The 14870-nt window shown below is 44.0% G+C and overlaps 2 protein-coding genes and 1 non-coding gene across 3 annotated transcripts in view; 2 read left to right on the top strand and 1 right to left on the bottom strand.

Moving 5' to 3' along the window:
* The window catches only part of KANSL3 (KAT8 regulatory NSL complex subunit 3), a 50486-nt gene extending 40988 nt beyond the window's left edge, over positions 1–9498 (bottom strand). The window contains exons 1-2 of the mRNA XM_049784834.1: positions 9249–9498; positions 5345–5515 (exon numbers count right to left, since the gene is read on the bottom strand). Of these exons, the coding sequence (XP_049640791.1) occupies positions 5345–5515; positions 9249–9463 (386 nt within the window). The 5' untranslated portion in view covers positions 9464–9498. The remainder of the gene's footprint in view (positions 1–5344; positions 5516–9248) is intronic.
* Positions 9499–9505: 7 nt separating this feature from the next.
* On the top strand, positions 9506–10270 carry LOC126024153 (uncharacterized). The gene is made up of 3 exons (XM_049784595.1): positions 9506–9521; positions 9641–10082; positions 10165–10270. The coding sequence occupies exons 1-3, from the start codon at positions 9506–9508 to the stop codon at positions 10268–10270; spliced, it is 564 nt and encodes a 187-aa protein (XP_049640552.1).
* Positions 10271–14357: 4087 nt separating this feature from the next.
* On the top strand, positions 14358–14461 carry LOC126025175 (U6 spliceosomal RNA). The gene has a single exon (XR_007501219.1). It is a non-coding gene; the product is annotated as a U6 spliceosomal RNA (small nuclear RNA).
* Positions 14462–14870: the final 409 nt, after the last annotated feature.

The raw sequence follows: 14870 nt of genomic DNA, 5'->3' as shown, positions 1-14870 counted from the left end.
AAAATTTGGCCCCTGGTATCCTATATGGTCCCCCCCAAGCACTACCAGAACTAATTTCTGGAGTAACCCTGAGCTAATGGACCCAACACTAAACAAACAAACAAAAATCACTAGAAGATAAGCCTAGGAAAAAGAGTCAGTGAAAGAGCACATGCCTTATATTCATAAAGCCCTGAGTGCAATCCCTGGCATGGTCCACAGATCACTGAATGTGATATACAGTCAATGTGAGAGTACCACAATCCACAGTGGAATCCACAGAAGTAAAAGCACTGCAACCAAATGCACAGTCCCAGATTACAAGATGGCAAAGGGAAAGTTTAAGGAAGAAAAAAAAGTAAAGAAAAACTAAGAGAGGCAAGAGTGATAATATAGCAAATAGGATACTTGCCTTACATAGCCAACCTGGATTCAATCCCTGGGCATCCCATCTAATTACCTGAGTACCACCTTAGTCCAGAACCAGGGGTAATCCCCTGAGCACTGACAGATATGGCAAAAATAATTAAAAAAAAAAAAAAAAAAAACTATGAAAGGAGGGTGGGGAAGAGAAAAATAACAACTCAAAGGTATTAGACTCAAAATCTTAAAACTTTTTTTTTGTTTGTTTTTGGGTCAGGGGTTACTCCTGGCTCTATGTTCAGAAATCGCCCCTGGCAGGCACTGGGGACCATATGGGATACTGGGATTCGAACCACTGTCCTGCATGGAAGGCAAACGCCTTACCTCCATGCTATCTCGCCGGCCCCAAAATCTTAAAACATTTAACATCACACAAAGATATACAAAACATCAAAAGATAAAGAGGGCTAGATGAAGCAGAAGCCTCAAGCCCCACGTGAGAGTCTGGAAGCAACAGCTACACAATAATTAATCCACATAAAGTTAAAGAGAATTAAACAGGTTCAGGAAACTTCCACCACAAGCTTTCTGCTAAATGGCAAAAGATACCAGCAGGCAGATAGGCTAGTTGTGGAATCGAAACCACAAACACTTTCTCTGACCCAGTCTATTAGGAAGAGAAGGACCACCTCCATGGGAAGGTAGGGGTAGGGGACCAATCCATAGGTACTTCTAATCCACAAACAAGTACAAGCAAAGAAGAATTATACTGAATAGGGTAAAAACTGGTTACTCCAACAGCTAGAGCAATGTACAGTTTTTTTTTTGTTTTTTTTTTTTAATTTATTTTTGGCTTTTGGGCCACACCAGCTGATGCTGAGAGATTACTCCTGGCTTGGGGGACCATATTGGACACCGGGGATCGAACCAAGGTCTGTCCTAGATTGGCCATGTGCAAGGCAAACACCTTACTGCTGCATTATCACTCCGGCCCTACACTATCTTTCTAACCATGTTACTTGTCTTATGATTCATTCTTTTGGTTTGTTTTTTTTTTGGAGCCATCTTTGTGATGCTCAGGGGCTGTTAATGATCGTACTGGGAATAGAACCAAGGGTTCTTGCATACAAACTAAGCACTTCAATCCTCTTCCATAAGTTATCTCCCAGCTCCTGACTTTATTTTTCAGCCAGTAAAAAACTTTTATTAGAATGAAGGCCATATAAAGAAAGAGGCTAACATTAGTACATGAGCCAGTTTGTCAAATTCAAATAATAAAAAAAGCTGTGGCCCAAGCAATAGTACAGCAGGTAGGGCCCCCAAAAGGGGAATATTTTTAAACAGTGTTTTATAAAATATCAGGCATTAGTAGACAAAGTCAGAATCATTTGGGTGAGGGCTTTTTTTCTATACATAAAACAAAAATATAGCATAAAAATAAATGCTATTTAAATAAAAGGGGAAAAGAGAGAAAAAAAGAAAACTTTTTTGATTGATCAGAAAGTTCTCTAAGAAAAAAACACACTTCTAGGGAGCTGTCCTCAAGTTTTTCATGTGAGAAATTGTAATTTTATGATTTTATACAGAAAGAAAGGAAGCTGCAATTTAACAATCAAGACAAGGGAAAGATTACAACAATATGATTATAATCAGAGCATAGGAAACTGCAGAACACTCTGATTATAATCAGAGCAGGAAACTGCAAGCTCCGAACAGGTTACAGCTTCAGGATTCTAGGACCAGATCATAAAATAGTACCTTCTGAAACAGGAGCCAGTGAGTACCAAATAATAAAATAAGTCAACTGATTTCTAAACTCTCATTAGACTTTGAAAATCAATCTCTGGAGCCAGTGCAATAGTGCAGTAGATAGGGTATTGGCCTTGCATGCGGCTGACCCCAAGTTCAATCCTTGGCATCCCATGGTCCCCCAAGTCCAACAACAGTAATTCCTGATCACAGAGCAAGGTGTAATCCCTGAGCACTGCCAAGTGTGGTCCCCCCAAAAAATTAAAAATAAAAATCTCTGGGGCCAGAGAGATAGCATGGAGGTAGGGCATTTGCCTTGCATGCAGGACAGTGGTTCGAATCCCATATGGTCCCCCAAGCCTGGCAGGGGCGATTTCTGAGCGTAGAGGCAGGAGTAACTTCTGAGCACTGCTGAATGTGACCCAAAAAACAAACAAAAAAATCTCTGAGTTTAAGTGAACACTAATCAGGGGCCAAAACAATAGCCCAGCAGATAGGGTATCTGCCTTTGATCCTGGCATCCCTCTACAAGACAATAAGCTCAGAGCCAAGCTGATGCACTGCAGGGTGTGTGGCTCAAAAAAAATAAGACTCTGGGGTGTGTGTGTGGGGGGGGGGAGGCTGGAGCAATAGCTGGTAGGGTATTAGCCCTGCACATGGTCGACACAGGTTTGATCCCCGGCATCCCATATGGTTTTGCAAGCCTACTAGGAGTAATTTCTGAGCACAGAGCCCAAAATAACCTCTGAATGCAGGCGGGTATGGCCCTAAAAACGACAAAAACAAAGGGGGTGGGAAAAAAGAAAAAGAAGAAAAGGGAAAGAAAAAGAAAAAAAAACTTTCGTGCTAGAAATGGAGTCTGGTAGTTATCATAATGTTTTGTATGCCTTGCATACAAACTTCCTCTAAGCTGTTATTTTTATGTATTGTTATTTCTATGTATTATTATTAAACTGATTTTTTTTTTTTTTTTTTTTTGGTTTTTGGGCCACACCCGGCGATGCTCAGGGGTTACTCCTGGCTATCTGCTCAGAAATAGCTCCTGGCAGGCACGGGGGACCATATGGGACACCGGGATTCGAACCAACCACCTTTGGTCCTGGATCAGCTGCTTGCAAGGCAAACGCTGCTGTGCTATCTCTCCGGGCCCTAAACTCTGATTTTAATAAGCATAGTTCCCATAAACAACTCAATGATGAATGTGAGTGAACTGGTAACAATTCTTCTATGCAGTTTGAGAAACTGCAAATAGAGAGCAAGACAAACTGTAAACCACAAAAAAATACTAACCGTGAGGCCACTATTTGCTGGCCTCTCTATTTAAAAAGAAATGCATAGGGCTGGTGTGATAGTACAGCAATAGAGTACGTACCTTATATACTGTTGATCAGGGTTTGATCCCTGAGTGCAGAGCCAGAGATAGGCACTGAGTATTGCTGGGTGTGGCCCAAAACAGTACAGAGAGAATGCACATAAAGCACTTGGCTATGCAATCAGAGGCACTCCTGGTAGTGCTTGGGAGAACCATAGGAGTTGCAGGGATTGAATCTAGATTGGCTGTGTGCAAGGCAAACACTTTACCCAGAGTATATTGTTCTGGCCCCAAACCTGTTAGCTTTTTATGACTCCAAGACATTTTCATCACCCTTGTTAAAGATGATATAAATATACAAGGGGGCCAGAGCGATAGCACAGTGGGTAGTGCACATGGCTGACAGGGGTTCAATTCCTGGCCTCCGTATGGTCTCCGGAGCCAGCCAGGAGTGATTTTTGAGCTAAGAGCCAGGAGTTTAAACCCTAAGCACTGCAGGTGTGGCCTCAAGACAAAACAAAAAAGATGATATAAATACAGAATCTTTTGTTGGTTTTAGAAAGGAGGCTCCCACGTAAAGCTCAGGAAATTCAGGGATCAATACCAATGATGTGTGGGCCTGAACAGTATTGTGCATCATCAGGACAGTATTCAGGAGACACCAAGACCTCATCCAGTGGGGCTCAGGGGACCAAGTAGTTCCATGGATCAAACCTTTTGGGGTTCCAAAACACGTACTCCAGCCCTCTGAGCAATAACCCCACCCAGCATATAGTAACTTATGAATATTTGTTTAATTGTTTGAGTATTATTTTTATAAGGTTACTTGTACTAGGTAAACTACAGAGGTAGTCACAACTATCAAATGATTCACCTCTGTACTCTATGAAAATTATATATCTATTAGGTATTAGGCAATGTTTCTGGTGACAGAGATTCAAAGATAGCCAAGATGCAGCACTGCTCTCAAGGAGATCTTGTCACAGCAAACTGAGATTTGTGATGCAGAAAGTTATGAGCACATTCTGTGTGTGACTAAAATATGCTCCTAATAAATAAGTTTCAGTGGGGCCGGCGTGGTGGCGCTAGAGGTAAGGTGCCTGTCGTGCCTGCGCTAGCCTAGGACGGACCACGGTTCGATCCCCCGGCGTCCCATATGGTCCCCCAAGCCAGGAGCGACTTCTGAGCACATAGCCAGGAGTAACCCCTGAGTGTCACCGGGTGTGGCCCAAAAAAAAAAATAATAAGTTTTAGTGATCAAGATGATTCAAGGGGCCGGTGAGGTGGCGCTAGAGGTAAGGTATCTGCCTTGCAAGTGCTAGCCAAGGAAGGACCGCGGTTCAATCCCCGGCATCCCATATGGTCCCCCCAAGCCAGCGATTTCTGGGCACTTAGCCAGGAATAACCCGAGCATCAAATGGGTATGGCCCAAAAAACCAAAAAAAAAAAAAAAAAAAAGATGCTTTTTGGGGCCGGTGAGGTGGCGCTAGAGGTAAGGTGTCTGCCTTGCAAGTGCTAGCCAAGGAAAGATCGCGACCGCGGTTCGATCCCCTGGCGTCCCATATGGTCCCCCCAAGCCAGGGGCAATTTCTGAGCACTTAGCCAGGAGTAACCCCTGAGCATCAAATGGGTGTGGCCCCAAAAACCAAAAAAAAAAAAAAAAAAAAAAAAGATGATTCAAAATATTTGTGAGGTCAAATTATTTTGACCTCACAGCCCTTCAGTTACTAGTCCTATAGAGAAGTGGCCTCCCTGAGGCCGGAGAGATGGCATAGTGGTAGGGCATTTGCCTTGCATGCAGGACAGTGGTTAGAATCCTGGCATCTCATATGGTCCCCCGAGCCTGCCAGGAGCAATTTCTGAGCATAGAGCCAGGAGTAACACCTGATGTGACCCAAAAACAAAAACAAAACAAAACAAAACAAAAAAGAATTGGCCTACCTGTTGACATGTTCTTCCCAGTCCTCTGGTGGGGGAGGTGCATCCGCATCAGTCCTGGCAAAGATGACATGCCGTTCACACTCATTCATCACACTTCGGGCCTTCTGATTGTCATAAAGTGGCACAGGAGTTGACGTGATTGTCTCCACATCTATTGGAACATCCGATTCACTGTAAACAAGTGGAGAAATAGGACCAGATCACATGAACGCAAGTGCTTAACAAGAAAAATACTCTGGCTGCCAAATAAGGCTATTAAATAGTTAGCTTTCAGGTCTACCTGAGGCATATTCCTTCACATTTTGATCTAGTCTTCTTTCACACACCTTTGTTCTCTAACATGCTAGTCTGTGCTAGTGGAAAGCCAAGTCATTTGAGTTTATGCAAAAGTGTGTTTTTGTTGTTGTTGTTGTTTAGGCCATACCCAGCTGTTCTCAGGACTTATTCATGCATGGCTCTGCATTGAGGGAAAACTTTTGGTGGTGCTGGGGGACCAGATAGGGTGCTGGGAATCGATCAAACCCATATCAACCATGTACAAGGCAAGCACCTTACCCGCTGTACTGCTCCTCTGGCCCAAAAGTTAAATTTTCCTTTTAAAAAGGGGAAGAACTGGGTTTTCCCCACTCCCAGGCCGGCTCTAGAGGGTGGATCAGGGGGTGTAGTTTGATCTGGGGGGAGGCAAATAATTTCTCAGCTATACTCAGGCTGTCACTGGCAATTTCATACCAGTCTACATTTTGAAACCGCGCGGGGGCGCTAGCCCCCGCGCGATCATATGCTCCTCCCAATTATCAGTACCCCAGATTTACCCTTCTTAACTTCAGTAACACACAGCTTCAATCTCTGACCAAAGACATACAGTAGATCTTACAAATCCCAGAACTATTTAGAAGGACACAAATCGAACACATATTGAACAAATATATTTTTTGAATATTTTATGGTTATTTTCTTTAACTGCTGTAACTCTCTATATATTCTTCTACCATGATGTTTCTATCCACTTTTCATCTTGTCTTTTCTTTGTAAGCTGTTCAGTAAGGATTGTGGTGGAACTATCCCTCAGTTTGATGCCTATGATTGAACTATGTCATGGAAATTGCTGGTCTTGTTCCTATTGCCTCCAGATGCACCAATAACGCTTCGTGGCATTGATCCTTGTTTGCATAGACACATTAAAATGGGAAAACACTAAAAAAAAAAAAAAAAAAAAAAAAAAAAAGGGGAAGAACGTTCCATAAACAGATAGCTTTTGCCTTAACATGTTTTCTAAAATATATACTCGCCAACGAGAATGAAAGAAAAAGCACTTCATGTATTTAACTACACACATTACAACACCACTTCTAAGTCATTAAAATTTAATGAGAATAAAAAACAAGGTCTCTGGGCCAGAGAGAGAGCACAGCAGTAGGGTGTTTGCCTTGTATGTGGCCAATCTATGTTGGATCTTCGTTCAATCCCCCAGGTTCCCCCCCCCCCCATATGGTCCCCAGAGCCAGGAGCAATTTCTGAGTGCAGAACCAGGGGTAACCCTGAGCGTCACAGGGTGTGGCCCAAAAAGCAAAAAGAAAAAAAAAGAAAAAGAAAAAAAAAAGGCCTGTATTCCCTAATAACTAAAACCTGTGCTAAGTATAAGAGGAAATAAGGAGTTTCCCTTGCACACAGCCTACACAGGTTCAATCCCAGGGACTACATCATTGAGCATTGCTAGGTGTGACCCCCTCCCAAAATATAGGAATGTAGTCTATGTGCCTGATCTCGTCTGATCTCGGAAGCTAAGCAAGGTCAGGCCTGGTTAGTACTTAGATGGGAGACCGCCTGGGAATACCAGGTGCTGTAGGCTTTAAAAAAAAATAAACACACACACACACACACACACACACACACACACATATATATATGAATGTATGTGTATATATGTGTGTGCGTGTGAAAAATCTACTTCTCCAAAATATTTTTATAAATTATAGACATGATTTGATCAAACAGATTATAGTAACAAATCTTTAAAATTAAAATACCTTAAAGTACAAAAGAATTGTCAAAGATGCTTCTCAATTTCAATTCTAACTGCACATTACAAAATAAATTTCTTTTTTTGCTTTTTGGGCCACACTCGGTGACTCTCAGGGGTTACTCCTAGCTATATGCTCAGAAACAGCTCCTGGCTTGGGGGACCATATGGGATGCCAGGGGATCGAACCGTGGTTGGTCCCAGGCTAGCACACACAAGGCAAACGCCCTACCACTTGTGCCACCACTCCAGTCCCTAAAAAATAAACTTTTTTTTTGTTTTTTTGTTTTTGGGTCACACCCAGTGCCACTCAGAGATTACTTCTAGCTTTGCGCTTAGAAGTCACTCCTGGCAGGCTCCGGGGTCCATTTGGGATGCTGGGATTCGAACCAGGGTCCATAAGGCAAATGCCTTACCGCCATGCAATTGCTCCAGCCCCTAAAATAAACTTATAAAGAAATTTCTTATCCTAGCATATTGGTCCTTTGAAAGCATAATTAAATCTACGAAGGTTTTAGATCCTTTGTTTATTTTGCTTTAGGCCATATCTGATGATGTTCAGAGGTTTCTCCTGACTCTACAAACAGGAATCATTCTGGCAGTGTGTGTGCAAGACAACATGCCTACTCTACTACACTTTTTCCCAAGAAATTATTTTATGGCATTTTAAAAATTGTCAACTCCTGAAGCCAGAGAGATATAGCACAGCAGGTAGGGCTTTACATGGCACACAACTGACTGAGACTTGATCCCTGGAATCCCACATGGTTTCTGAGCCTTCCAAGAGTGATTCTGTGCATAGAGCCAGAAGTAATTCGAGTGCTGCCAAGGTGGCCCCAAAACAAAATTTCAATTCCTGCCCAGGGACTACATCCTGAAGTGCTAAGGGTAGGGGGAGAATTAGGGAGCATGCTAGTCAAGCTCTTTAAAAGCCAACTCTCCAGGGGCCAGAGAGATAGCATAGCTGTAGGGTGTTTGTTGCATGTGGCCGACCCAGAGCCCACCGGTTTGATTCCAGCATCCCAGCATCCCGTAAGGTCCCCCAGCCTGCCTGGGGTGATTTCAGAGTGCTGAGTCAGGAGAGGCCCCTGGGCACCACTGGGTATGGCCCCAAAACCAATAAATCAATAAGTTAAAAAAAAAATTCTCCAATCATTTGTTTTTGAGGAAGAAGCACACCTGGCAGAACTCAAATAAAACAAGCAGTACAGGGGATTAAACCTGGGCTTACAGAATACAAAACATGAGCTATTTCCTAGCATAGCCTAACAAGTCTTTTCCTTCAACATTTCTGGGGAAAAAAAATTCTTTTTTTCTGGGCTGGAGATGGTACGACTGGGAATCTGCTTGCCTTGTGTTTGCATACCCAGATTTGATCCCTGGCACTACATATGGTCCCAATGAGCACTGCCAGAAGCAAGCACTGAGCAGAGCTGGGTGTGATCCAAAGACAAAACCGAAAAGTCTCTTCTGGCAGGTGTAGTTTAATGGTAGAGCCTATGCTTAGCATGTGAGAACCATGCCTGGATTTGCTCACTTGTGCCACAACAGTGGGAAAACGGGTAAGGAGAAATCTTATTTCTTTTTCCCTTCAAATTCTATTCTCTAAGTGGAATAGGTCCTTTTCCTTTCTGGCTCATTCATGTCTCAAAATGCAGGCCCTACATCCTAAATGTCTACACACAGGCCCGACCACCTCTGACTTCACACAACTGCGTTCCCCAGGACCCCCCCCCCCCAATAACTTCCCACAATAAAATCCTAAATACAACACTCCCTTCTCCCCTACCTCTTCAATCCCTATCTCTCGCCATCACTTGAACTTGTCTGGCTGCAAGCTACCCTGATGAGAAAAAACAAACAAACAAAAAGCCCCCAACTCACATGGTACTTTCATGCTGCCTCCGGGGAGTGACAAAGAGCATGCGGGTGGGGCGGGCGCTACTGGCATCCGGGTGGGCGCTCCAGGGCTTGGCATAGCTATGATCCAGGAAAACCAGGTCCAGCTCCCGCTCGTGCACTGAAAGCTGGAAGAGCAGGGATGTGCCCATGCGTCTGGCTGATGTCTGGAAGTCCCTTTCCCCACCCCGGTGGGCCATGTCAACAGAGGGGCGGTGGAAAGTCAGAGCTTTGGTAGCTGCATGCTAGTCACCTGCAGTGAAAAGCGCCAAGTCAATCAGTGCATTCGCGGCCTCGGACCTCGCGGGATGTGTGGGGGAAAAGGGGGGGGGGGGTCAGGACCTTCTAGGAGGCCTAACTCAGACGTGTCCCTCCAGGAGGAGATGCTTCTCCATCCTCGCCGAAATCAAGCCACGAGGGCTCCTACTGGACCATCCCCACACCGGAAGTCCCGCCCACACCGGAAGTCCCCGCTGAGACCGGGCCTCAGGCGCCACGGCTGGGCCAAAAGGTCACCGAGAGTTCACGCGACTCGGAGCCGCCTCGCCCCGCCTCCCACACCCGCGCCCCGCGGAGGCCGCCTCGCACCGCCGTCCACCAACCCAGACCCCACCCGCCGGCCGGGGCCCCCCGGGCTCCAGCTCCCGGATTCCCCACGCCCCCCTCCCCTCCCCGGAAGCCCCTGAGGCCTCAACGGTCGCCCGAACCGATCCGCGACACACACCTACCACCCCAAGACTCAGGAGCGCCATACCGCCGGGCCGAAACCCGTTCATCCGCGCTTCTCAACAGCCGCGCAGGGAAGAACCGGGCCGGAGCGTAGCGCGCATGCGCGTCCCCGCCTCAACGCGCTCTCCCGGCGCTCAATTAAATGCGGAAGCGGATTCACTTCCGGCGGAAGAGGCGTGAGCGGCAAAAATTTGGAGCCGAAAGTCTACGTCCACTCGGAAGTTGCCGCTTTCCTCTCCTCGCTAGCCGCCTGTTACTTGATGGTGGGAATGTTGTGAAAGGGGGTGCTCTGTTTATGACTGAAACCCAACTACAATCATGCTTGTAATCATGGTGCTTAAAGATTTTATATTAAAAAATAGAAAAAAAAAGAAGTAAAATTAAATACTTCAAAGACACATTCCCATCAAAGTGATATGAAATAGAGATAGAATATTGAATGCATTGGGAAGGAGGGAGAGGGGCATTGGTGGTGGGAATGTTGCAATGGTGAAGGGGGTATGTTCTTTTTTTTTATATATATATGTTTTATTTATTTATTTATTTATTTATTTATTTTTGGGTTTTTTTGGGGCCACACCCGGTAACGCTCAGGGGTTACTCCTGGCTATGTGCTCAGAAGTTGCTCCTGGCTTGGGGGACCATATGGGACACCGGGGGATCGAACCACAGTCCGTCCAAGGCTAGCGCAGGCAAGGCAGGCACCTTACCTTTAGCGCCACCGCCCGGCCTCATATGTTTTATTTAAACACCTTGATTACATACATGATTGTGTTTGGGTTTCAGTCATGTAAAGAACACCACCATCACCAGTGCAACATTCCTATCACCAATGTCCCAAATCTCCCTCCTCCTCACCCAACCCCCGCCTGTACTCTAGACAGGCTTTTTATTTCCCTCATACATTCTCATTATTAGGATAGTTCTAAATGTAGTTATTTCTCTAACTAAACTCATCACTCTTTGTGGTGAGCTTCGTGAAGTGAGCTGTAACTTCCAGCTCTTTTCTCTTTTGTGTCTGAAAGTTATTATTGCAAGAATGTCTTTCATTTTTCTTAAAACCCATAGATGAGTGAGACCATTCTACGTTTCTCTCTCTCTCTCTGACTTATTTCACTCAGGGATATGTTCTGTTTATGACTGAAACCCAACTACAATCATGCTTGTAATCATGGTGCTTAAAGATTTTATATATAAATTTTTTGGGGCCGGGCGGTGGCGCTGAAGGTAAGGTGCCTGCCTTGCCTGCGCTAGCCTTGGACGGACCACGGTTCGATCCCCCGGTGTCCCATATGGTCCCCCAAGAAGCCAGGAGCAACTTCTGAGCGCATAACCAGGAGTAACCCCTGAGCGTCACAGGGTGTGGCCCAAAAACCAAAAAAAAAAAAAAAAAAAGATTTTATATATAAATTTTTAATTTAAATATATAATAAAATTTGAAATTTATATATAATTTTAATTTTAAATTAAATTTTAAAAATATATAAAATTATATATTAAAAAACAAAAGTAAAAAATAATACTTCAAAGACACATCCTGATCAAAGTGATATGAACCATAGATAGAAATAGAATACTGGATGCTTTGGGAAGGATTGGGGAGCATTGGTGGTGGGAATGTTGCAATGATGACTGTGGGGGGGTATTCTGTTTATGACTGAAACCCAACTGCAATCATGCTTGTTTTTTGGTTTTTGGTTGTTTTTTGTTTTTTTTTTGGTTTTTGGTTTTTGGGCCACACCTGTTTGACACTCAGGGGTTACTCCTTGCTATGCGCTCAGAAATCGCCCCTGGCTTGGGGGGACCATATGGGACGCCGGGGGATCGAACCGCGGTCCATCCTATGCTAGCACTTGCAAGGCAGACACCTTACCTCTAGCGCCACCTTCCCGGCCCCTGCAATCATGCTTGTAATCATGGTGCTTAAATAAAGATTTTATATTAAAAAAGGAAGAAAAAAGAAGAAAGTAAAATAATACTTCAAAAACACATCCTGATCAAAGTGATATGAAACACATAGAGATAGAATACTGAATGCATTGGGAAGGAGGGAGGGTAGCATTGGTGGTGGGAATGTTGCAATGGTGAAGGTAGTATGTTCTGTTTATGACTTGTAATCATATGTTTATACTTGTAGTCATTGTGCTAAAATAAAGATTTTATATATTAAAAAGAAAGGAAAGGGGCCGGAGAGGTGGCGCTAGAGATAAGGTGTCTGCCTTGCAAGTGCTAGCCAAGGAAGGACTGTGGTTCGATCCCAGGCGTCCCATATGGTTCCCCCAAGCCAGGGGCAATTTCTGAGCGCTTAGCCAGGAGTAACCCCTGAGCATCAAACGGGTGTGACCCGAAAAACCAAAAACCAAAACAAACAAACAAAAAAGAAAGGAAAGATGCATTGGGGACTAGAGTGATAATCCAGTGGGTAGGGCACTTGTCTTGCACTTGAGCACCCTGGGTTTATCCATGGCACCACTTATGAACCCCATGCCCTGCCAGGAGTGATTCCTAGGCAAGACCCAGGAATAAGCCCTGAAAATGCATGCAATGCCACATGAAGTTCTGAGTTCTTAGAGAGAAAGTAGTAGAGAGGGGTGAACCATGGTCACTTCTCAACTGGACTCCTTCCAGTCCTACAGGGAGCATTGTCAAACACTACATGTTTCAACCTTTTCTTCCTGGCAGAACTGGTTCATCAATCACAGTTCATTTGACTGCAACCAGTCCACCTTTGAGCAGAGACATAAAGGTTTAAAATCATGTTCTTAGGGCCAAAGCAATAGTGCAGGGGTAAGGTGCTTGCTTTTGCACACAGCTAACTCAGATTCAATCCCCAGCAGTCTATATGGTCCCCCTAGCACTGCCAGGAGTGATTACTGAATGCAAATCCAGGAGTGATCCCTGAGCATTGTTGAGTGTGACCCAAAAATAAATAACATAACAAAGAAAAAGCATCCTTCACACAGGGTCGGATTGATAGCACAGCGGGTAGGATGCTTGCTTTGCATGTGGCCTATGTGGGTTCAGTCCCCAGCACCCCATATGGTTTCTTGACCTCCACAGGAGTGATTCCTGAGGGAATGAGCCAGGAGTGACCTACCCTGAGCACTGTCAGATGTGGCCCAAAAACCAAAAAAGAAACAACACAGAATTTGGGATTGCCACATATCATTGGTTAGAATTGACCATCTTTGCTATAATGTTCTACTTTCCTCTTAGCCTTAGGATGCATTTGGCCCTCATGCGATTGCAAATTGTATGTGAGAAATTAAAAAACTATGTGCCAAGAACAAAGTATTAACAGACATACTTGGTTTTATTTAGTTTGGGGCTAGATTTTTCTTTGTGGACTTATTGTTTGGTTTGCCACTTTCAGCTATGCTCAGGTTTACTCCTAGCTATGCTCGGGGATCACTTCTGGAAGTGCTCCAGCAACCCTATGTGGTGCTGAGGGATCAAACTCAGATTGGTTGCATGCCCTTCCCATTGTTCTATCTCTCTGGCTCCTGCATACTTGATTTTGTTTATATTTTTGGTATAGGTTTTGTTTTGCTTTCTTTTTTTTTTTTTTTTTTTTTTTTTTTGTTATTTTTGGGCCACACCCGGTAACGCTCAGGTGTTACTCCTGGCTATGCGCTCAGAAGTTGCTCCTGGCTTGGGGGACCATATGGGACACCGGGGGATCGAACCGCGGTCCGTCCAAGGCTAGCGCAGGCAAGGCAGGCACCTTACCTTTAGCGCCACCACCCGGCCCTTGTTTTGCTTTCTGTGCCAAAAATTAAGTCCAGAAATTATAAGGCCCAGATCTTATTCATGCAAGGAAGGCACACACTTTGTCACTGAACCACTACTCTGACCCCTGTTCATATGAAATATCCTGAATAAGTTAAAATCCTATAGCTAATATGATTCATAATTAGAGACAAAAATAGATTTATAATTTCTTTTTTTGTTTGTTTTTTTGTTTTTTGTTTTTATTTTGGGCCACACCCAGCAGTGCTCAGGGGTTACTCCTGGCTGTCTGCTCAGAAATAGCTCCTGGCAGGCACGGGGGACCATATGGGATACCGGGATTCGAACCAACCACCTTTGGTCCTGGATCAGCTGCTTGCAAGGCAAACGCCACTATGCTATCTCTCCGGGCCCAGATTTATAATTTCTATAACCTCTGGAAAGGGAGAAATGAATAGTGTAGCTAATGTATGTAAATTTCTTTCTCAGGTGATGATATGTTATGGAATTAGGAAGTGAGTTATATAAAATTATGAATATATTAAAAATATAGTTGTACCATTTAAATATGAATTTAGAGAATGCCTAACATATTGAATTATAATGTGACTTATATCTCAATTGATATATTTGGGGGTGCTTGCTTCAGCAGCACATATACTAAAATTGGAATGATACAGAGATTAGCATGGCCCCTGCACAAGAATGACATGCAAATTTGTGAAGCTTTCCATATATTTTTGAAAAAAGAAAAATATATTTGGTGAAAGTTTTATAGTTTTGAGCCAACTGAGATTTTGAATTTGTTTGTTACCTTAGCAGAATGTTTCTATACTGACTGATATATCTGCCCAATCAGTGCAAGGGCAGAAAGAAACATGTATAGAATTTCAAACATTTCCCAAATTCAGAAAGTTATAGAAATTTGTGTTCACTAAGATGAGAGAGTAAAGCAAGAAAGAGGAAGAGGGGCCAGAGTAATAGCATATAGGGTGTTTGCTTTGCACATGGCTGACCCAGCTTTGATTCCTGGCATCCCATATGGTTTCCCAGGACTGACAGGAGTAATTTCTGAACACAGAGCCATGTGTAACTCCTGAGTGCCATGGGTGTACCACCCCCCAAAAAAGAAAAAAAAAAAAGAGGAAG

This window comes from Suncus etruscus, chromosome 12 (genome assembly GCF_024139225.1).
Source record: "Suncus etruscus isolate mSunEtr1 chromosome 12, mSunEtr1.pri.cur, whole genome shotgun sequence".
NCBI classification, from domain to species: domain Eukaryota; kingdom Metazoa; phylum Chordata; class Mammalia; order Eulipotyphla; family Soricidae; genus Suncus; species Suncus etruscus.
The sequence above is the reverse complement of the archived record's forward strand: the minus strand, read 5'-3'. Positions and strand labels throughout refer to the sequence as shown.